General features: G+C 42.9%; 2 protein-coding genes across 5 annotated transcripts in view; both read right to left on the minus strand.

Annotated features, from left to right (window-relative positions):
- The window catches only part of LOC119912269 (zinc finger protein 37-like), a 75,407-nt gene that overhangs the window by 27,141 nt on the left and 23,579 nt on the right, over positions 1-24,687 (minus strand). Inside the window, exons 1-8 of one of the 4 annotated variants that reach the window (XM_038731389.1) lie at positions 17,131-17,458; positions 16,676-16,759; positions 16,337-16,405; positions 12,450-12,600; positions 11,236-11,366; positions 10,892-11,136; positions 10,619-10,725; positions 6,127-6,257 (exon numbers count right to left, since the gene is read on the minus strand). The exons of 2 other annotated variants lie outside the window; for them this stretch is intronic. In XM_038731389.1, coding sequence (XP_038587317.1) covers positions 6,127-6,257; positions 10,619-10,725; positions 10,892-11,136; positions 11,236-11,366; positions 12,450-12,600; positions 16,337-16,405; positions 16,676-16,759; positions 17,131-17,383 — 1,171 coding nt within the window. In that variant the 5' untranslated portion in view covers positions 17,384-17,458. Of the gene's footprint in view, positions 1-6,126; positions 6,258-10,618; positions 10,726-10,891; positions 11,137-11,235; positions 11,367-12,449; positions 12,601-16,336; positions 16,406-16,675; positions 16,760-17,130; positions 17,459-24,687 lie in introns of those variants that run through there. One more of the 4 variants, XM_038731382.1, reaches the window with a different exon arrangement.
- LOC119912270 (zinc finger and SCAN domain-containing protein 2-like) overlaps positions 20,109-24,687 on the minus strand; it is a 73,668-nt gene continuing 69,089 nt past the window's right edge. Inside the window, exon 13 of the mRNA XM_038731390.1 lies at positions 20,109-23,256. Within this exon, the coding sequence (XP_038587318.1) occupies positions 21,951-23,256 (1,306 nt within the window). The 3' untranslated portion in view covers positions 20,109-21,950. The remainder of the gene's footprint in view (positions 23,257-24,687) is intronic.

Here is a 24,687-nt window from a genome sequence, read left to right on the forward strand (position 1 = left end):
TGGACTCCTTCCGCTTCCTGGGCACCATCATCTCCCAGGACCTCAAGTGGGAGCTGAACATCACCTCCGCTCTGCAGAGCGGGTGATTGGTTGTCACCTTCCATCTCTTCAAGACCTGTACGCCTCCAGGACTCTGAGGCGAGCAGGAAGGATTGTGGCTGATCCTTCCCACCCTGGAAACAAATTAGTCACTCCCCTCAGGAGGCTGCGGTCCACCAGGACCAAAACCTCTCGGCAACAGTTTCTTTCCGATAGCAGTGGGCTTCCTCAACAATGCTTGGGTCCCCACTGTCACTGACTCTCATGCCCCCCTCCCCACCTTTAATGTGAACAATTCAATTGAAAAACAAATTGAAATCTTTGAGGGGGAAAAATGAAAAATAAAACCCCTCAAATAACCTGGTTGCATAAGTGTGTGCACCCTTAGACTAATACTTTGTTGAAGCACCTTTTGATTTTATTACAGCAGTCAGTCTTTTTGGGTAGGAGTCTATTAGCATGGCATATCTTGACGTGGGAATATTTGCCCCCTCTTTGCAAAAGTGCTCCAAATCTCTCAGATTGCGAGTACATCGCCTGTGCACAGCCCTCTTCAGATCACCCCACAGATGGTCAACTGGATTCAGGTCTGGGCTCTGGCAGCCCCAAAGCATGATGCTGCCACCACCATGCTTCACTGTAGGTATGGTGTTCCTTGGGTGATGTGCAGTGTTGTTCCCAAATGCTTTTGGGGGACTTGATGTTTTTTTTTTTTTGCAGACTTCAGCCGTGCTTGGATATTTTTCTTTGTAAGAAAAGGTTTCCGTCTTGCCACCCTACTCCATTATAAAAAACTACATCAGATTGCTCTGATATTGACAGAGGGTCTCCCTGAGGTGGTCTGCTGTCACTATGAAGTGAAATTAGTTAGTGGAAACAGGAAGTTTTCTTTTTACATGAGTTCAAATCTTGGCTGAATGTAGTAAGCTTTCTGTGAGAATGTAATATTTTCTTTAGATACTTGTGGTGTCTTAAGCATTTATTTATTTATCCATCGTTTCTGCCACATCAACTGCATTATGTTCAGCAGAAGCTCACTTTTATGTGTTAGAGTTGACATGTTATTGGGGCTGTCGAGGGTCCCCGAGCCGCTGCTGTTCCCGTTCGTCCAGTAATGCATCTTTATTTTCTTCTCGCAAGCTGTATTTTGTTTACGCAAAGTAACTTCGTTTGAACGGGGTTGTTTGGTGCAGCTACAAATTGTGTCCGACAAGACACAAAAACAAAGAGAGCGGTTTGGAAGGGAAATGCTGGTCAAATTAATATTGATTTTATTTTATTTTCATCACTTACGTTTTCTGATTTTCTAACTGATGAATATAATCTATATAAACATGTCCATTTAAAATCATTCTTACTTTACAGAATTGTTCCATACCTGCCTAAAACTTTTGCACAGTTTTATATATAGGCTAGGAAAATATTATGAATAACCAAGATAGCAAAAAGGTAGATAGGGTACCATTCACAAAATAATGGAAAGGGTTGTTACATTGAGAATACTTACTCACCCTCCTGCCCACCCACATTTATCAACGTGAATCCCAATTATTGTTTGTAAACAAAGTGTTTCCCGAATAAAAGCCCAACTGTGGGCGAATATCTGCAGCTGCCCACTTTAGATAAAACGCAGAAGGCGGTCAGGGTTGATAACAAATAAATCAGTGTGTGGGAAACACCAAAATAATACATTTTATTTACTGTAGAGGTCATTCAGCTTGATCATTGCCTTTATTAAGGAAAGTGTCTGCATCTGTGACTTAAGTAAAATGTATTAATGATATTGCTGAAGGCTGGAAATGCACAACATGAACCTATACACGCTGATCACGTTACAAGACTAGAAACACAGCTGGCATGGGTCTCAGTTATTGTTGACAGTTAAAGATATATGGATATTAGGGAGTTATGGAATAAAAGAGAAAAGGCTTAATAGCCAGTGGTAACTTACATGTTGATCCACATCGTTTATCCGTCATGGTTGTTGATTTTTTTTTTTTATTGTAGAAAACACTTTATAGCATATTTCAACAATCTGAAACATAAACCGGTGTTGAAACAGTATTAGATTACAAAAAAGCCAAAATAAAACAAACCAAAAGAAAGAAGGTAATTGTGAGTCTTTATTTAAGACTGTATTTAAGGATTTTGTTAAATGTGGTTGATGGATTTTATCATTTGAGACTGAGAACATGCGTTGCTTTAAATGTTGCCGGCGCAAGGAATAGTGGGATGGCATTCTCTCCTTTCTTTTCCTAAAGGATGGTCCGGTGTACCCTATGCTAAAGGAGATATGAAAGGAAGCATTGAGGCACCTTTCCGTATTTCTCTCAAATATTGTTCACAAATCTGTCAAAGTCTGTGTTAGTGAGCACTGCTGAGATAATCCATCCACCTCACAAGTGTGACTTATCAAGATGCTGATAAGACAGCATGCGTATTGCACAGGTGTGCCTTAAGCTGGCCACAATAAAAGGCCACTCAAAAATGTGCAGTTCCATCACACAGCACAAAGCCACAGATGTCGCAAGTTTTAAGGGAGCGTTCATTTGGCATGCTGACTGCAGGAATGTCCACCAGTGCTCTTGCCCGTGAAATGAATCTTCATTTCTCTACCATAAGCCGTCTCCAAAGGCGTTTCAGAGAATTTGGCAGTACATTCAACCGGCCTCACAACCGCAGATCACGTGTAACCACACCAGCCCAGGACCTCCACATCCAGCATCTTCACCTCCAAGATAGTCTGAGACCGGCCACCTGGACAGCTGCTGCAACAATCGGTTGACATAACCAAAGTATTTCTGCACAAAATGTCAGGAACCGTCTCAGGGAAGCTCATCTGCATGCTCGTCATCCTCATCGGGGTCATTCCGCAGGTAACAATCAACAACCTCATCAAATCTCCCCCAATACAGTGAAACTGCACATTTTCAAGTGGCTTTTTATTGTGGCCAGCTTAAGGGACACCTGTGCAATACGCATGCTGTCTGATCAGCATCTTGATATGCCACACCTGTGAGGTGGATGGATTATCTCTGCAAAGAAGAAGTGCTCACTAACAGATTTTGACAGATTTGTCAACAATATTTGAGAGAAAAAGACCTTTTGTGTACAAAGAGAGTCTTAGATCTTTGAGTTCAGCTCATGATGAATGGGGGCAAAAGTGTGCATTTATAATTTTGTTTATTGTATGAGAGGAGGACATTTTGTTAGAAGAGGATAGACTTTAAAGTACCCAAATTACTGTTGTTAGTTAACGTATATCTGTACATGAATAATACACTGAATGTATTTGGTAAAATTTCAAAGAAAAAGATATTGCGGTGTATCACTTTTTTTTTTTTTTTTAATATCGTGCAGCCCTAATGAAGGACAGATGTAGTTTTCAGCGCCATCAAAACAACCTCCATCACCACGTTTCAGACAGAACAGGCTGATAAAATGTGTCTTTTAGGACGTGGATGCGTTCAGAATTGGGTTTTCTTCCCCCTGGTGGATCTTCATGTGTGTTTTCAGACAGTGGCTCTGAGTGAACGCTTTGCCGCAGACCGTGCACTTGTAAGGTCTCTCTCCGTTGTGGGTTCTCATGTGGACCGTCAGGTGTTCTTGGCGAGAGCTCGCTTTCCCACAAACCCCACAGACAAACCGCTTGATGCCCAGGTGGGTCCTCACATGGTTGTTCAGGTAAGTCTTGTGTTTAAAGCAGCGGCCGCACTCTGAGCAGCTGTACGGCGCCTTGTCGGTGTGCAAACGCATGTGCGCCTTCAGGTCGCCGTTGGATACGAAGCCTTTGCTACATATGCTGCAGATGAACGGCCTCTCGTTGCTGTGCGTTAGCATGTGAGTCGTCAAGCTGCAGTTTGAAAGGAATGTCTTGCAGCAGATGTGGCAGAGGTACGGCCGGTCTCTCGAGGTGTGGATCTTCTCGTGTGCCTTCAACGTTCCGGGAAGTTTGAAACGCTTCCCACAAACCTCACAGCCGTAACGTCTCTCCCCTGAGTGGGTCGCCTTGTGACGAGTTAAAGATCGCCGGTCAGCCAAAGATTTACCACAAATTGCAGTGGTACTTGGTGGTACTACCTGTGTGTACCTTGCTGTGAGCTTTGAGTTGCGTCTTTAGACCAAACGCCTTCAGGCAAATATCACACTTGTGTGGTTTATCAGCCACGTGGATCCAACGGTGAACACTCAAAGCAGACCATTGACCAAAGGTTTTGTGGCAAACGTCACATTTAAACGGTCTGTCTCCTGTGTGTAGAGTGGTGTGGGAGTTGAGGCTAGTTTTGGTGAGGAAAGATTTCCCACAATGAGAACAGTCGTGAGTTTTTTGATAGTTTCTAAGATGTCCCTTTAACTCTTCAACAGATTCAAACTTCTCTCCACACACTCCACAAACAAGCTGTGATTTCTCAACGTGACTCAGGGCGTGTTTGATCAAACTGCCCAAGTTCCGGTACAAAACTCCACAGACTTTACAAGGCGTTTTACTGCTCCCAATCAACTGCCCCTTCACACCAGACAAATTGGACTCTAGCTTCTTCCTCTTTTTTGGCGACTGCAGCTCAGGATCTGGTTTCCAGTCGTCGTCTCCGTCAACCGCCTCATCTCCATCTTTGTCTTCGTCATCACTGGAGTCCACTTGGCTCTCAGCAGCATCTTCATCATCAGCTTCCTCCGTTTCCATGTCTTGTTGTTGTGATGTTGAGCTGCTGGACTGAACATCCACTTTGTCACCTTCCACATGCTGAACAGAGCAGCTGTGGGGAAAAATGTAAACATTACTTTGTGCATACACAGATAATTGTAGTGTCCTCACATTAATCCGGACCAAAGTTTAACATAAAATACAACAATTATTACAAGGTTCGCTGTGTGTGATAAAACTGCGCATTTTCAAGTGGCTTTTTATTGTGGCCAGCTTAAGGCACACCTGTGCAATACCCATGCTGTCTGATCAGCATCTTGATATGTCACACCTGTGAGGTGGATGGATTATCTCGGCTCACTAACACAGATTTTGACAGATTTGTGAACAATATTTGAGAGAAATAGGCCTTTTGTGTAAATAGAGAAAGTCTTAGATCTTTGAGTTCAGCTCATGATGAATGGGGTAAAAAACAAAAGTGTTGTTTATAATTTTTTTCAGTGTAGTATCTTTCCACCACAAAATTAATTTGAAGGCAAACTATATAATAAATTTGAAATAAAAAGCGACGGCCCATTCAGAGACTGACTTTGCATCAGACCTGATCTCTGGACGACTTGTTGTATGGAGTAAACACAACCTGGTACTACTGAGCACACAGAGGGGACGGCAGAGAAATTTCTACAGAACTTTTGATCTTTCTTTTCAAACACTGAAAATAAGTCATTTGCTGGAATCTGTTGCAACAGAAATTAACGCAAGTTCTTTTTAAATTACCTTGAGCTGAGCTCGGCTTCATTGCTTTCTATCACCACGGCGGCAGTGGACGAGGACTCAGTGGTGGCGTCGTTTCTCTGTAAAAGGCGGAGCTCCTCCTCCAGTTCCTCCTCCTCCTCTTCCTCATCCTCCTCTTCCTCATCTCCTGTCTGCAAGAATTTGTTCCCAAATTATATTTAAAGAAAATTCAACGGATGCTGGTTCAATTCAAAGGGTAATGTAATTTTTGACTATCTCAGAGGAAACCTCAGGTAGTATCAGGGCCTTACAGAGCAGGGACCTGTACGTGGTAAAAGAAGACGGGTAATACTACAGTATCTACCTTCAGTCGGATGTAGAGGGCTGAGTATCCTGCTCCGGTGAGCCTGATGCTCCTGAAGATCTCTTCTGGTGTCAGCGTCTTTACTTTGAGCCGCTGGAGCCTCCTGCTCCTGTCGGACTTGAAGACGTTAAAAGGTTTGTTGTCTCCTGCCAGCTGAGGGAAGGTGGACCTCAGCAGGTCCAGGAAGTCCGCCTCCTGTAGGCCACGAGGACACTGCAGCTCCTGAACCGGATATTTCTGAAACACTGAAACAGATAAAGATTCAGCAGGTGTTCCACATTACCTCTTAACAACCTCCATCCAACACATTTAGTGCATCCAGAACTACATCTTTAAAGTTCACCATTTTTTGAAAGAACATCTGACTGGGAATCCTCCAGTACGCAGACTCTGAGGAGGTGGTGATTGGGTTCTACGCGAAGGCGTGGTCTGCCAGGCTGCCTCCTCACAGACGAATCTCTGGGAGACAATACCCTGATAGATGGTGAACAGAAGACACAATATCTGATTATCCTGCTGTCATCTATGAACGTTACTATTAAGATAAATATCCCCCGTCATGTCCCGGCAGCTCGAACACATCATCTACTTCTCTCCCTCACAGGGACCTGGAATATCCTGGTAACCTGGTAACGTAACTAGGTACTTTTATCACCCAGTAATAAGTAAAGTAATACTATTACATTTTAAAGGAGTAATGAGTAACTTGCCCCACACTGGTTTCAAACCCCACATAAAGTCTGTTGATCAGTCATGTTTTTACCACCAATACAAATATAAACAAGGTCAAGTCTTTCATTTCTGCCAAAGATCTGGAGAAACTCATCCATGCCTCTAACTCTACTCTAACTCCCTTTAAAACTGTCTCAGTCAGAAATCAGTTCATCGCCTACAATTAGATAGGGCCGGGCGATATGGCCAGAAATTTTAGCACGATAAAAACATTTCATACCGTCGATATCGATAATTATCACGATAAACGTCAAATAATTATTTCTTTAGCGTTTAAAGGCTGATTTTTGCTCCCGAGTGAAAATTGAAGAAACCAGATGGTTAATCGTGGTTTTAAACTTTTCTTTATGGTCAGAATGTGACAAACACTTTTTGCCAAACAGTGGATCACTTAACATATCTGAGGTAGAACATTCGAAAAATTATGATAAAATCTTTTTCAACAAATATGAATAGTGAATATTTTTATGTTCATTTCAGGCGGGGATGAGTCCGCCTACAGGTGGGAGATCGACCATCTGGTGACCTGGTGCAGCCAAAACACTCTGGAGCTCAACGCTCAGATGACAGTGGAGATGGTCATGGATTCAGAAAGAGCCCAGCCCCACCCTCCCCATCATCCCGTTGACTCCCCCGTCGCCACGGTGGACTCCTGCCACTTCCTGGGCACCATCATCTCCCAGGACCTCAAGTGGGAGCTGAACATCACCTCCCTCACCAAGAAGGCCCAGCAGAGGATGTACTTCCTGCGGCAGGTGAATACGTTCAGCCTGCCAAAGACAATGATGGTGCACCTCTACACCACCATCATTGAGTCCATCCTCACCTCCTCCACCACCATCTGGTACGCTGCTGCCACTGCCAGGGACAAGGGCAGGCTGCAGTAAATCATTCGGTCTGCAGAGAAGGTGATTGGCTGCAATCTTCCATCTCTTCAGGACCAGACGTGCCCGAAGCAATAAACGCCTGTTTCAAAGAACCGACCTGTGTCTGTGTTGTTGTGAAGAGAGCTACAAACAGAATGGCTTCAGCAGAAGAAAATCCACCTTCTGGAGTGGCCCAGTCAGAGTCCTGACCTCATCCTGACTGAGATGCTGTGGCATGACCCTCAAGAGAGCGATTCAAACCAGACATCCCAACAATATTGCTGAACTTTAACAGTTCTGTAAAGAGAAATGGTCCAAAATTCCTCTTGACCGTTGTTCAGGTCTGATCTGCAACTACAGGAAACGTTTGGTTGTGGTTATTGCTGCCAAAGGAGGGTCAACCAGTTATTAAATCCAAGGGTTCTGCACACTGCACTGTTTACACAGTGTGTTCAATACAAATATGAAAACATGTAACTGTTTGTGTGGTATTAATTTAAGCAGACTGTGTTTGTATAGATGTCTGGATGTAGTGGCAGGAATGACCCAAGTACCTTAAGTCAGGGAATTGAGTAAATGTATATAACAAATTTGAAATAAAAAGCGACGGCCCGTTCAGAGAGAAGTTACTTTGCATCAGACCTGATCTCTGGACTACTCGTATGGAGTAAACACAACCTGGTACTACTCAGCACACAGAGGGACAGCAGAGAAGTTTCTACAGAACTTTTGATCTTTCTTTTCAAACACTAAAAATAAGTCATTTGCTGGAATCCGTTGCAACAGAAATCAATGCAAGTTCTTTTTAATTTACCCTGAGCTGAGTCCGGCTTCATTGCTTTTTATCACCACGGCGGCAGTGGACGAGGACTCAGTGGTGGCGTTGTTTCCCTGTAAAAGGCGGAGCTCCTCCTCCTCCCTGTCTGCAAGAGTTTGTTTCCAAATTACATTTTTAATAAAATTCAACTGATGCTGGTTCAATTTAAAGGGTAATGTAATTTTTGACTATCTCAGATGAAACCTCATGTAGCTTCAGAGCCTTACAGAGCAGGGACCTGTACGTGGCATAATAATACTACAGTATCTACCTTCAGTCGGATGTAGAGGGCTGAGTATCCTGCTCCGGTGAGCCTGATGCTCCTGAAGATCTCCTCTGGTGTCAGCGTCTTTACTTCGAGCGGCTGGAGCCTCCTGCTCCTGTCGGACTTGAAGACCTCAAAAGGTTTGTTGTCTCCTGCCAGCTGAGGGAAGGTGGACCTCAGCAGGTCCAGGAAGTCCGCCTCCTGTAGGCCACGAGGACACTGCAGCTCCTGAACCGGATATTTCTGAAACACTGAAACAGATAAAGATTCAGCAGGTGTTCCACATTACCTCTTAACAACCTCCATCCAACACATTTAGTCCATCCAGAACTACATCTTTAATATTCACCATTTTTTGAAAGAACATCTGACTGGGAATCCTCCAGTACGCAGACTCTGAGCAGGTGGTGATCCGGTTCTTCTCGGAGGCTTGGTCTGCCAGGCTTCCTCCTCACAGACGAATGTCTGGGAGATGGTCGACATAAAGCACAATTCTGATTATCCTGCAGTCGTCTATGAACATTATTTTTAAGATAAATATTCCCCGTTATGTCCTGGCAGCTCGCACACATCATCTCCTTGTCCCCCTCAAAGGGACATGGAATATCCTGGTAACCTGGTAACCTAGTAACGTAACTAGTTACTTTTATCACCTATTAATAAGTAAAGTTATACTATTACATTTTTAAGGAGTATTAAGTAACTTTTTTTAATTTCTGAGTAACTTGCCTCACACTGGTTTTAAACCCCACATAAAGTCTGTTGATCAGTCGTGTTTTTATCACTTAAGAAATATGACCAAGGTCAAGTCTTTCATTTCAGCCAAAGATCTGGAGATACTCATCCATGACTTTATCTCTTCCCACCTCGACTACTCTACTCCCTTTAAACCTGTCTCAGTCAGAAATCAATTCATCGCCTCCAATTAGACCACAACGCTGCAGCAAAACATGTGACCATATCACCCAAGTTTCAGCATACTTGAACTGGCTGCCGTTTTCTTTTAGGATCAAATTCAAAATTATTTTAATTACTTTTAAGGCCAGACATGGATTAGCACCTTCATGTCTCTGAGCTTTTATCTCCCTATGAGCCAGGACGCAGACTGAAAACCAAAGGAGACAGCGCCTTTGACTCTGGAACAGTCTACCAGAGGAGATCAGGCTACCAAAGAGTCTCTTCCTGGTTTCATCTCACCTCTTAAGACTAATTTATTCTAAAAAACTTCTAATGTGTGATGCCTAATTATTTCCTCCATTATTTGAATATTGACGGTTTGTTTATTTACTTTATTCAAACCACAATGTGATGCATAATTGATTTTTGGCTTAAATTGTACATGGCTTTGTTTTAAATTTGATTCATTTGAAAAATGTATTACAAAGTTTATCAAGACATTTAGCAGGAGAATGTAAGGCCATCTGTCCACAGTTGAAGCTGAACAGAAGATGGCTGCAACAGGACAACAATCCAAAGCACAGAAGTAAATCAACAACAGACTGGCTTCAGCAGAAGAAAATCCACCTTCTGGAGTGGCCCAGTCAGAGTCCTGACCTCATCCTGACTGAGATGCTGTGGCATGACCTCAAGAGAGCGATTCACCAGACATCCCAACAATATTGCTGAACTTTAACAGTTTTGTAAAGAGAAATGGTCCAAAATTCCTCTTGACCGTTGTTCAGGTCTGATCTGCAACTACAGGAAACGTTTGGTTGTGGTTATTGCTGCCAAAGGAGGGTCAACCAGTTATTAAATCCAAGGGTTCTGTACACTGCACTGTTTACACAGTGTGTTCAATACAAATATGAAAACATGTAACTGTTTGTGTGGTATTAGTTTAAGCAGACTGTGTTTGTATAGATGTCTGGATGTAGTGGCAGGAATGACCCAAGTACCTTAAGTCAGGGAATTGAGTAAATGTATATAATAAATTTGAAATAAAAAGTGACGGCCCATTCAGAGGGAAGATACTTTGCATCAGACCTGATCTCTGGACTACTCGTATGGAGTAAACACAACCTGGTACTACTGGGCACACAGAGGGACAGCAGAGAAGTTTCTACAGAACTTTTGATCTTTCTTTTCAAACACTGAAAATAAGTCATTTGCTGGAATCCGTTGCAACAGAAATCAATGCACGTTCTTTTTAAATTACCCTGAGCTGAGTCCGGCTTCATTGCTTTTTATCACCACGGCGGCAGTGGACGAGGACTCAGTGGTGGCGTTGTTTCCCTGTAAAAGGCGGAGCTCCTCCTCTCCTGTCTGCAAGAGTTTGTTTCCAAATTACATTTTTAAAGAAAATTCAACTGATGCTGGTTCAATTTAAAGGGTAATGTAATTTTTGACTATCTCAGATGAAACCTCATGTAGCTTCAGAGCCTTACAGAGGAGGGACCTGTACGTGATATAATAATACTACAGTATCTACCTTCAGTCGGATGTAGAGGGCTGAGTATCCTGCTCCGGTGAGCCTGATGCTCCTGAAGATCTCCTCTGGTGTCAGCGTCTTCACTTCGAGCGGCTGGAGCCTCCTGCTCCTGTCGGACTTGAAGACCTCAAAAGGTTTGTTGTCTCCTGCCAGCTGAGGGAAGGTGGACCTCAGCAGGTCCAGGAAGTCCGCCTCCTGTAGGCCACGAGGACACTGCAGCTCTTGAACCGGATATTTCTGAAACACTGACCAAAGACAAAGATTCACCAGGAGTTCCACATTACCTCTTAACAACCTCCATCCAACACATTTAGTCCATCCAGAACAACGTCTTTAATATTCACCATTTTTTGAAAGACAATCTGACTGGGAATCCTCCAGTATGTAGACTCTGAGCAGGTGGTGATCCGGTTCTTGTCGGAGGCTTGATCTGCCAGGCTTCCTCCTCACAGACGCATCTCTGGGAGACGATAACCTGTGAGATGGTCAACATAAGACACGATATCTGATTATCCTGCAGTCGTCTATGAACATTATTATTAAGATAAATATTCCCCGTTATGTCCTGGCAACTCGCACACATCATCTCCTTGTCCCCCTCACGGGGACATGGAATATCCTGGTAACCTAACAAGTAACGTAACTAGTTACTTTTATCACCTAGTAATAAGTAAAGTTATACTATTACTTTTGTAAGGAGTAATAAGTAACTTATTACAATTTCTGAGTAACTTGCCTCACACTGGTTTTCAAACCCCACGTAAAGTCTGTTGTTCAGTCATGTTTTTATCACTTAAGAAATAACCAAGGTCAATATAACCCGCTGCAAGTGATAAATTTTATAATTTTTATTTGCTTTTAAGGCCAGACATGGATTAGCACCTTCATGTCTCTGAGCTTTTATCCCCTATGAGCCAGGACGCAGACTGAAAACCAAAGGAGACCGGGCCTTTGACTGTGGAACAGTCTACCAGAGGAGATCAGGCACCAAAGAGTCTCTTCTGGTTTCATCTCACCTCTTAAGACTAATTTATACTAACTTCTAATGTGTGATGCCTAATTATTTCCTCCATTATTTCTATGTTGACTGGTTTGTTTGTTTACTTTATTCAAACCACAATGTGATGCATAATTGATTTTTGGCTTTAATTGTAAATGGGTTTGTTTTATGTTTGATTTGTTGCACACTACTGTGTGTGCTACCGTTTTTTTTTTTATTATTTGTCTATGTTTTACATTGATTGCTATATAAGCACTTGCTACCTGAATGCAAAAGAATGAAGAAAAGAATGAATTTGAACTTTGAACTAAAATAACTCAACCATTAACAATGAATTGATAATCAAAATAGTTGCTGTTTAATTTACTAGTTGACAACTAATTGATAAATTCTTCAAGATGTAAACCATACTAAGTTAGGCTAACTAGCATGCTAAGAGCATGTTAAGCTAACAAGCTTCATTTGAACTAAATGGTTCCAGGGAAAACAGACCAGGAGCACACAAAAGGATGCCCACAGGGGTGTCCACATACTTATAGCTAAGCTGTGATTTGTGACCTTGATTCTATTTGAAAATCGGGGTCCTTCAGATCTTCTTTTCTTAAGCTGGTTGCTGGTTGCACCGACAGCTGCAGCTCTTCATTGCCACCATCACCCTCTTCATCATCATCGTACCACAGTTGGCCCAGGCTACCACTGTCCTCCTCACCTGGACATAGATAGAGTCAAATGTCAGAACTTGGATTTATTTTAGGCTTTATGGTGGCTGAAACATGTCCAATACAACAACAGCACAACATGTTCTGCATAAAGTGACATACATAGAGTAACATTTTAATTTGCACATTGAAACTAAACAAAAGGAAAAAAACTTCTGTTTCAACATACAGCCACAGAACAAAGTATGTGAACCCTTTGGAAATACCAGGATTTCTGCATAAATTAGTCATTAAATGTGATCTGATCTTCATCTAAGTCACAACAATAGACAACCACAGTGGTTAAACATATACCACACAAACAGCTATATGTTTTCATGTTTTTATTGAACACATAGCATAAATATTCACAATGCAGGGTGGAAAAAGTATGTCTACCTCTAGGCTAATGAGTTCTCCAAAAGCTAGTAGGAGCTAGGAGTGGCCTTCCTGCAAAGATGTCAGCACGAGCACAGTGCAGAAAGCTCAATGGGGTTAAGAAGGATCCTAGAGTGTCAGCAGAAGACTTAAGAGAAATCTCTGGAACATATCTGTTGATGACTCTATGATACGTAAAACACTAAACAAGAATCGAGTTCATGTGAGGACACAACGGAGGAAGCCACTGCAGTCCAAAAAAAAAAAACCCTGCTGGACGTCTGAAGTTTGCAAAGGAGTATTTGGATGTTCCACAGAACTACTGTAAAAATAATTCTGTGGACAAATAAAACCAAAGTTGAGTTGTTTGGAAGGAACAGACAACCCTATGTATGGAGGAAAAAAGGCACAGCACACTAACATCAAAATCTCATCCTTGTTGTGAGGTATGGTGGAGGGGGCATCATGGTTTGGGGCTGCTTCACTGCCTCAGGGCCTGAAAGGGTTGCTATCATCAATGGAAAAATGTATTACAAAGTTTATCAAGACATTTAGCAGGAGAATGTAAGGCCAACTGTCCACAGTTGAAGCTGAACAGAAGTAGGGTGATGCAACAGGACAACGACCCAAAGCACAGAAGTAAATCAACAAGAAAATGGCTTCAGCAGAAGAAAATACGCCTTCTGGAGTGGCCCAGTCAGAGTCCTGACCTCAACCTGATTGAGATGCTGTGGCATGACCTCAAGAGAGCAATTCACACCAGACATCCCAACAATATTGTTGAACTGATCACATTTTATGCAGTAATCCAGGTAAATCCAAAGGGTTCACAAACTTTTTCCTGCGACTCTATACAATACTGGGCAAAGGTTTTAAGCAGGTGTGGAAAAAAAATGCTGTAAAGGAAGATCACCTTCAAACATTGACATGCTAATAGATATCAGATCAATTAACAAAATACAAATAAAGAGAAGGAAAATCTAAATCAAATCAGTATTGGTGTGGCCACCCATTGCCTTCAAAACAGAATCAATTCTTCTAGGTACACTTGCACATAATTTATGACGGAACTCGGCAGGCACGTAGGTTGAACCTAAACATCTTGGAGAACTACCCACAGTAGAAAAACAATGAGATTAGTGCAGGGGTTCTCAAAGTGTGAGGTGGGCCTCCCTAGGGGGGCTCCAAAATGTTTCAGGGGAGGAAGTGAAATAATATTACATTACTTATCCTGCAATCCTGCGTCAGTCTGGAGAGGCCTGTGGACACTCATTAATTACCGGAGACCATCCCCCAACACTACTGGTACTCAACAACTGGCTGACGAGCTGAATGGTTTGTATTGTAGGTCTGAGAACCCCACAGTCACACCTCTCCCCCGCTCCAATACCATCTTCAAACAGTCATCTTCCCCCACTGCCACGCTCTCACCCCCCCCCTCTCTGACCCCTTACCTGCACTCAAGATCTGTGAAGTGGACGTGAGCAACCTCTTCCAAAGGCAGAAGATCAGTAAAGCTCCTGGACCTGACGGTGTCTCACCATTCTGCCTGAAAATCTGTGCGGACCAGCTGGCCCCCATCTTCACGCAGATCATCAACAGATCACTGGAGCTATGTGAAGTTCCCTCCTGCTTCAAATGTTCAACAATCATCCCGGTCCCTAAAAAACCCTCCATCTCTGGATTAAATGACTACAGGCCTGTCGCCCTGACATCTGTAGTCATAAAGTCGTTTGAAAGACTGGTGTTGGCCCACCTGAAGGACATTACAGGCCCCTTGCTGGACACCCTGCAGTTTGCCTACAGGGCTAACAGGAGTCAGCAGGTGAGGCTGGAGAACATCACATCCAGCACCCAGACTATCAGCACTGGCGCCCCCCCCAGTGGTGTGTGCTCTCCCCACTGCTCTTCTCCCTCTACACCAACGACTGCACCTCAGGGGACCCATCTGTCAAACTCCTGAAGTTTGCTGACGACACAACGGTCATCTGCCTCATCCGGGACGGTGATGATTCGGCCTACAGACAGGAGGTTGATCAGCTGGCTCTCTGGTGTGGTCAGAACAACCTGGAGCTTAACACACTCAAAACTGTGGAGATGACCGTGGACTTCAGGAGGAGCCCCCCCCACTCTGACCCCCATCACCATACTCAACAGCCCTGTGTCTGCTGTGGAATCCTTCAGGTTTCTGGGATCCACTATATCCCAGGACCTGAAGTGGGAGCCCAACACTGACACTATCATCAAGAAGGCCCAGCAGAGGACGTACTTCCTGCTTCAGCTCAGGAAGCTCAACCTGCCTAAGCAGCTGCAGATCCAGTTCTACGCAGCCATCATCCAGTCTGTTCTCTGCACGTCCATCACTGTCTGGTTTGGATCTGCCACCAAAAATTACAGGAGTAGACTACAACGGACAGTCAGGCCTGCAGAAAAAATAATCGGTGCCAGCCTGCCCTCCATTCAGGACTTACATTTCCAGAGTCAGGAAACATCACTGCAGATCCATCTCACCCTGGACACAATCTGTTCCAGCTCCTCCCCTCTGGTAGGCGCTACAGAGAACTGTACGCCAAAACCAACAGACTCAGGAACAGTTTCTTCCCACAAGCCATCACTCTGATGAACAGCTGACTCTCACTCACAGTATCAGGAACAATTCCTGTGCAATAACCCAGTAACTCTGTCTCTAATCAGCCACATGTTTACTGGCTACCACTTACTATATATTCCCCATTCTCTATTTCAGAACTATTGTATTTTATACCAAATCACAAAAAAATATTGTGTTATTGTATTTTTGTATGAGTAAGCACATCATGAGCAATGTACAATCCAGAGTCAAATTCCTCGTATGTGTACACATTTCCCAAACTTTGTCTGAGGAGAGGCCCGCAGTCTCAGACTTTTAAAACGTCTGGATTAGGGAATCACGGGGGCCGTAACATCACTTCCAGATAGGGGTTTGTGACATGAATCATCTACGATAATATCCTAACTGATGTTTTAACAATGTGTAAGCAGACATTATCGATAAGATAGATAAGATGCTTGCCTATGGTGTGGGAGACCTGGGTTCAATTCCCTCTGTGAGACATCCACCATTGTGCCCCTGAGCAAGTCACTTAACCCCTAGTTGCTCCAGAGGCGTGCGACCTTTGACATGTATAGCAATTGTAAGTCGCTTTGGATAAAAGCGTCAGCTAAAATGTATATGTTCAAACTGTGGTATTAGTTTTTTTACACATTTTCTTAATATGATTAATCCTTTTCTAAAAGTTAACATTTCACCGATTCTTCTGTGATTTGTTCTTAATACTTGTTCTCCCCCCTCATTTTATATCACGTTTAATAGAAAGAGTGTAGACCCACCTGACTGCTGTGTCTGCTCCTCTTCCCTCACGACATTATCATGGCCCTTTGGATCTGGGATCAGGGCTTCTGTTTTCAATCCGACGTAAAAGAAACTCAGATGAACATTTTTTAAAGCCGAAAGCCACGTGTGTTTTCATAACAGCTTCATCGTACAGAGCCACGCGAAGCTTAAACACTCAAAGTCTCGCAAGGTATGTAGATAAACATCAAGGCCCTTTAACCTACGCAAAACTTGACTTCATTTAAAACATTAAGTAAAATTTTTTATATGTGCCTCAATCTTAAGTTTGTTTCCCTCATTTGATAACACCTTTAATAGGAAGAGTGAAGACCCACCTGACTGCTGTGTCTGCTCCTCCTTCTGCTGCTCCTCCTCCCTCACAACAGCCTCATGGCCTTCTGGATCTGGGATCAAGTATTCTGTTTTCAATCAGAAGTAAAAGTTAAAAAAATAAAAAAAATAAAGTTCCCTAAAACTGCTGCTACAGCTGAAATCCACCCGGGTTTTCATAACATCTACAGAACCAGGCAACGTTTAAACGTTAATCATTTGTAATCAAAGTCAGCAAACATTAAGTAACACTTTTTATATGCCGATTTGCAAGTCACTTCATGAAAATGTGTGTAAGTTTTCACTTTATGTCCTCAGGAGTCTGCAGGTTTGTCAGCGAGCAACGAAACTTTAAATTAGCGTTTTTTTTAAATGAAGTTCCACAATTTAAACTAACACAGTGTTTGTGACTGTGTAACTTAACGATGTTATTTATTATTGTAAAAACTGAACCACTGACCTCTCGTCTCTAGTTTGACCCGAGGCTGCAGCACCGCCTCCAGCTGCCTCCTCTGCCGGTCGATCTCCTGCCTCAGACCCGAAGCCTCCTCCTCGTACCCGGCTACGGTTCTCTCCACGACCGCGAAGATTTCCTGCGCGGCTGTTGTCAGTTTCTCGGTGACGATCCCTCTCAGGATCTCCGTCTTGGACATGTTATTGGGGCTGTCGAGGGTCCCCGAGCCGCCGCTGTTCCTCTGCACACAGTACACCATCTTTATATTTATTTCTTCTTGCAGCTGTATTGCTCACGCACAATAACTTTGTTTGTGTGAACTGTGTTGTTTCCGGTTTTGGTGCGTCTACAAATTTTGTCCGACGAGACACAAAAACAAAAAGGGCTGTTTGGAAGGGAAATGCTGGTCAAATCAAAAATTGATTTGATTTTCTTCTGTTCATTCACTTTGCATTTTGTTAACCGATATATAAGGCAAGTTACTTTCAAAATATAATACATTATAGATGACTAGATACTGTCTTCTGAGAGTAATTAATTATATTACAATATTACTGTCTCTGATTTGTAATGCTTTACACTACTTTGGCGTTACTCTTGAGTTACTTTCACTGCTATTTATTTAATGGGCGCATTATTCTGATTGTTGTGCTGCATAGGTGGTCTTCTAGTGATGTGCAGATCGCAGTTATATCTGCGGATCGGATGGGTCTTTCTCATAATCTTCTTCTTAATAGTGCGAGCAGGGATCGACAGGATTGGTCAGGATGAACTGACACACTTAGTGAAAGCACAAACTCAAAATAGAAATGTATTTACGCATGATCCATCGGGGGAGCTCCCCCGTAGTTTGCACCCTGCCTACAATCTCGACCATCAGAGTCCCCCAACAGGAAATAACATTTTTACTCTTTTCCTCATTAATTAAACCAAAGTTTTCTCGGTGTTGGTGAATTATTAACACCTCTTAATTTCAGGTTCAAGTTAAAGCATTAATGAGATTGTAACGGGTGTAATATTACCTATTTTCTTTTATGCATTATATTCCTGCGTTCCAGCAAAAAGCAACACATCACTGTAACTGTGTTACTTTTCTAACCCTGTCTCGCAGCCTTTTATTTGACAAAGATCTCACCACTATCCTCTTCGGTCTCTTCACTTCTGCCATCAGCCGATGTTGTGTCCATAGAGGCTGCTGAGGCCGGTGATGTTGCCCGCTTGCTCGGCTCAAGCTCGACACCTCCGTGCCGCAACGTTACCGGTGTGCGAGTGCGTTATTTAGTAAATTTGCTAACATTAAGTCAAGATTTATAGCGGTGTTTTGATTGAGTCCACACAATATAAATAAATGCATAAGCTATATAATTAATTTCAGTATATAATAAATGCATTAGGCTGCTCATTCTTGTCACATCACCTTTCCACCAACGAAGAGGTTAATTTGGCGCATTTAGCTGCGTCTTGTGCCAAAAGTGTTTTTCTTCTAAATGCTTTTTTTTTGGCACCACACATTTTTTTCCCCTCTTTCTTTCTTTTTGACATATTTACCTGCTCTGTTGTGCTTGTCCCCGTGAACCAACACGTATTTGAAGAAACTCCTTTGATCGGACCTTGAGCCAATCAGATTTCAGCAAAAAAAAAAAAAAAAAAAAAAAAAAAGATCAGTCCAAGTGTGAAATCTCCTTTCTTTGACCTCGATGGAAAACGGCATGAGGTAGGAAAGATGTAAAGGAGAATCCATAAGGACTTATTAGGAAAAGAGGACCGCGGGTCTCAGATAATCCGCCTGCTCTTTTCTAAGCGACGTAATTATGCGACGGCGGATCTTACTGACGCGGCCTGCCGTGAAAAAACTACAATATTCCGAAGATGGACTACAAAAAGCGCATCTTTGACACTTCGCTCCGTGTTGTTGTAATGCAGGCCATCTAAAGGTAGACAACACGGTGGAAACGCCTACAGTAGAGGTTAATGTGGTTGATGGATTTTATAGTTTGAGTTTGAGAAGGTGCGCCGCTTTAAATGTTGCCGCCTCAAGGAATTGTGGGACGGAATTCACTCCTTTCTCCTGTCCAATGCAGTGAAGAATGTACAGACTTGTATTTGGGGGAAACTAAACCACCACCACACAAACACATGGCTCATCACAGAAGGGTCAACTCCTCAGGTCAATATTCAGGTTACCTACATTTGACACTCTGTTAAGGAAAACAATGTTTTTTAACAATGGAAAGGGAGAACAAATGGTGAAATGAAAGAATGAAGGAAGCCGTCTACACCACTGTGGAGAGACCATCTCTCAACGGGGGAGGATGTCTGCGACTAGGGGTGCTCTGATCAGGATTTTTGGGGCCGATCGTAAGTAGTACTGACCGATACCAATAACCAGGTCCATTTGAAGCCTTCTATGTATCATGGAGCATTATATATTTATTTAACTCTTATTAACATTCATAAATATTAGTTTCAGTCCAGGTGATGTGTGATAATGTAATTCTTTTTCATAAAAGCATGAAACTTGTTACACTTATACAATTTAGGGCCCTAAACATTTTAGAAATGGAGCCTCAACTTATTGACTGAAAGGTCATTCTTGAGAGATATAGTTAACTGATTATAGCTCATCCAGTACTTTATCTGTTGAAATGCCTTTTAAAGGGCCTTTACAGCAAATAACATGTAGTATTGCACTTGCAAAAAAAGTGAATGCAGCCCCTAATTATTGACTGAATGGTTGTTAGAAGAGGATAGACTTAAAATATCTAAATGATGAAAATTGCGATTGTTAATTCACGTATATCTATAGGTGAATAACACACTGCATGTATCTGGTGAAATTTCACAGAAAACGATATTGTGGTGTATCACATTTTTTTAAAATATCATGCAGCCCTAGTCTGAATAAAACGGGAAAAAATATCAGCAACTGTTGTTATGGCCCGGCTCAGAGGCCAAGGCAAATAGAGGAAACCACGCTTAAGGGATTACCAGAAAAGGATGTTTATTAACAAAAGTAATTTAACAAATATAACAAACATACAGACATTGTAGCAAAACTATACAGTCAGAAACAACGCAGCCCCTCGCGTCTGCAACACGCTAAAAGTGAAGAATACATTAACGTCCTTCTCACTAAATTTAGGCACCAAGCGCAAACTATTTAAAATATCGCTGCCCCGAGCAAACTCTTCATTCCTTGAGAAGTCACATAATTTACCTTCTTTAATCAACCTCAGTCTTTCACTTTCTGGATCTAACTTTGCCCTTTCTGTTTGCTTCCTCATTTGTTCTACAGGCAATGCTTTCTCAACTTATGCTGCTTGCTGCCGCATCTTTTCCAACTCTGACTTCATCCTCAAAATCAACATTTCTTTCTGCTGTTCATAATTTAAATCTACATGGAGGAGACACATCCTGAGAAAAACCATCCAAATCCAAATTAGTAGGACTGTGCGATTTTTGTACAGGTGTTACACCCATGTCATACAATGTGCCCTTATAATAGACCTAACATTTTCCTATAACCTCCTGACGCCTACGCTGATTTTATAATTATCTGCTATCTTTAACAACTGATCCCTAGTACAAAAATTCCTCCGAAGGAATGTCAATGAAATAATCTACTCCTGCCATGATTAACATCACCTGATCAATGCACAAACAGCAATCAGTCCATGGTAAACAAAAGAATGTATAGTATTGACCTAACTAGTGCGCAACAAGGCCACAGAGTAACCTCATAAATTGAGCGTCCCCTCTGAACTGCATAACTCCATCTACATAACTCAACCCTGGTCTGCAGGAGTTTCTGGCGGCGGGTATTTACGCACCAAAACCCAGTAGTTTGGCCAAGCGACCAGCAAGCTGGCAATGTACGAGACAACCGCTCCAACCACTTTCACCCCGCACTACATTCACATTGACACGAATCACAAAGAGGGAAAACGTGCTCTGCATACAGGGGAGTTAGCTCAATATATACATTTGCGCAAAAAAAAGGTCAACACTTACCTTCCTTGTCCCGTGACTATTCTGCAGAGAGAAACTAATTTGCACTAACGATTCCATCACCCCATAGCACCAAATTACACCTTGTTAATTCCCCTACGTAGGTTTCCACACAAAAAAAAAAAGAAGAAGAGCGGAATAAAGAGAATCCCAGACTAGACCACCTGGGCAAACCCCAATTTACTGCATCACCCCCCTGTCGGCATCTAGGGAAGGCACGGATTTACAACACGCTCCTACTCATCGTTTTAACGGTCAACAATACATTAATTAACCACTGTTAACAGCATAATTCATGACTTTGACGAGCCCCCAATTTGTTATGGCCCGGCTCAGAGACCACAGCAAATAGAGGATTACCAGAAAATTTATTTAAGTTGCAAAACATAATGCCGGGTTAACTTAAACAAACAAAGGAGCAACAAGGCAACATGCCGTGGTGCTGGGGACCAGGAGAAAGCAAGCAGTCGAGCCCCACATCAGTCAGGAAGGGGTGGATTATATGCAATCTGGAGACAGTGGCCAGCTGCCTCTGATCTGCCGGATAGCCTCAGCTCCACTCCACCAGGAAGTTCACCCTGCAACACAGACACACAGAAACACCCTGGCAGAGGCCCTGGGGCCACCACAATGTGTGTTCAAAGAAGGACTGAAGAAGTTTACAAATCTGAGCAGACGTTTGATGTTCATTATTTCTGTGTTGTGGACACATTTCCGTCAGCATCACAAAAGAATGAAGGACAGATGTGGTTTTCAGCGCCATCAAAACAACCTCCATCGCCACGTTTTAGACAGAACAGGCTGATAAAATGAGTCTTTTAGGACGTGGATGCGTTCAGAACCGGGTTTTCTTCCCCCTGGTGGCTCTTCATGTGTGTTTTCAGACAGTGGCTCTGAGTGAAAGCTTTGTCGCAGACGCTGCACTGGTAAGGTTTCTCTCCGTTGTGGGTCCTCATGTGGACCTTCAGGTGTTCTTGGCGAGAGCTCGCTTTCCCACAAACCCCACAGACAAACCGCTTGATGCCCAGGTGGGTCCTCACATGGTCGTTTAGGTGGGACTTGTGTTTAAACAAGCGGCCGCACTCTGAGCAGCTGTACGGCGCCTCACCGGAGTGCGCACGCATGTGCAGGTTCAGCCTTGCGTTGGATACGAAGCCTTTGCTACATATGCTGCAGATGAACGGCCTCTCATTGCTGTGCGTTATCATGTGAGTTTTTAAACTGCTGTTTTCCACAAACGTCTTGCAGCAGATGTGGCAGAGGTACGGCCGGTCTCTGGAGGTGTGGATCTTCTCGTGCGACTTCAACCCACTGGGAAGTTTAAAACGCTTCCCACAAACCTCACAGCCGTAACGTCTCTCCCCCGAGTGGGTCGTCTTGTGGCGAGTTAAAGATCGCCGGTTGGTCAAAGATTTACCACAAACATTGCAGTGGTACTTGTCTCTACCTGCGTGCATCTTGATGTGAGCTTTGAGCTGTGTCTTTAGACCAAATGCCTTCAGGCAAATATCACACTTGTGTGGTTTATCAGCCACGTGGACCCAACGGTGAGCATTCAAGGTGGAAAACTTAGCAAAGGTTTTGTGGCAAACGTCACATTTAAACGGTCTGTCTCCTGTGTGTAGAGTGGTGTGGGAGTTGAGGCTACTGATGGTGAGGAAAGATTTCCCACAATATGAACAGTCGTGAGTTTTATGATCATTTCTGAAATGTCCCTTTAACTCTTCCACAGATTCAAACTGCTCTCCACACACTCCACAAACAAGCTGTGGATCCTCCACGTGACTCCAGGCGTGATTGATCAAACTGCCCATGTTCCTGTACCAAACTCCACAGACTTTACAGGGCGTTTTACTGCTCCCAATCAACTGCCCCTTCACATCAGACAATTTGGACTCTTTCTTCCTCCTCTTCTTTGGCGACTGCAGCTCAGGATCTGGTTTCCAGTCGTCGTCTCCGTTGAACACCTCATCTCCATCTTTGTCTGCATCATCACTGGAGTCCACTTGGCTCTCGGCAGCATTTTCATCATCAGCTTCCTCTGTTTCTATATCCTGTTGTTGTGATATTGAGCTGCTGGACTGAACATCAACTTTGTCACCTTCCACATGTTGAACAGGGCAGCTGTGGGAAAAAATGTAAACTTTACTTTGTGCATACACAGATAATTGTAGTGTCCAGGGCCCTGTTTCAGAAAGCAGGCTTAATAAACTCTGGGTTGATTGAGCCTAAGGTGTCAAACTCTTTGGTTTCAGAACAGCTGATCATAATAAGTTCAGTCAACTCTGAGTATGTTGAGCCTGATGGAAGCGCGTGCGTGGGGATGGAAAAAAAGCCATCATCAATGGAGCTCCGATACTAAGATTCACCATGGCAACGGGTAAATAAAGGCAGAGCCTCCACTTTAATTGGGTGGAGCTAGAAATATGAATGCGTGCCAACGCGGACCATGATAGGCTCGAAAACGCGATTGGAAGAAGGATCGATATGTTAAAATTATTAGGCTACTATACAGTGTTGCTCATTCATCATTTACCAGACTGGGATTTCCTTAAATGAAGTGTTACAGCCCGTTACATTTTAAATAGGAAGGCTATACTTATTAAGCTGTAACCTGACAGGACAAAAACCTGATTATGAAAATAGGTAGGCCTACAGATCAAATATAAAAAACAGTTTACTCGTGAACCTGTGATTGTAAAGTCAGACACACCCAGCAGGTTAACCTATTAATTCTTTTTTTGCAGTGGAAGATGTGTGTTAATGTTTTAGATGTCTATTTTACATTAATCTCATTTCGTATTTTATTAATGCTGTCAAAAAACATTCAGATTATCAGTTCATTGATCAGTTTTATAGGTTACATGTTAAACAGTAATTCTTGCAGTAATGTAGCCCACAGTAAGTGTTTTCAGTGCAACTGTCCACAGAGTTGCAGCGTTAAAGACGGACATCGATTTTATTCTGTGCTGAGGATAAATCCACGATGTGCAGAGATCGATGACAGATCGATCAAAAAGCGGTCATTTTCAAGATCATGTTTGGGTAAAAAACTAATAGCCTATCTAACCGGGATTTTAAAGTTTTTAAAGATGTAAATACGTTCAGATATGTGCTTTGATATCGACAGAATGAATGAGGAAATTAAACGGTGTGTCAGACAGCCGCCTCAGGCTCTGCAGGAGGGGAGGAGTCAGAGAGAAACGGACCGAGTTACTGATCTAGGGATTATCTGATCTCGCTCTCTGAAACAGAAATCCCAGAGTTTCCCTCATCTCACGTTCAACATACTCAGAATTTTCACTAATCCTGCTTTCTGAAACGGGGCCCAGGAGTCCTCACATTAATCCGGACCAAATTTGAACATAAAATACAACATTAGGAATTATGACAAGGTTCGCTGTGGAGTTGTTGAAGTCTTATAGGGCTTATGGGACTAAGCTGTTTTGTTTCTCGAGCTAGAAGGGAAGAAAAAGACTGCCAGCTCCATGTACACGGGGTTGCAAACAATGCTGGATTTATCCATCCATCGTCAACCACTTATCCTGCGTACAG

The sequence above is a fragment of the Micropterus salmoides genome, unplaced genomic scaffold (genome assembly GCF_014851395.1).
Source record: "Micropterus salmoides isolate LMB-PRFRI ecotype aquatic unplaced genomic scaffold, ASM1485139v1 Ms_hic_scaffold_2, whole genome shotgun sequence".
In the NCBI taxonomy this organism is placed as follows: Eukaryota; Metazoa; Chordata; class Actinopteri; order Centrarchiformes; family Centrarchidae; genus Micropterus; species Micropterus salmoides.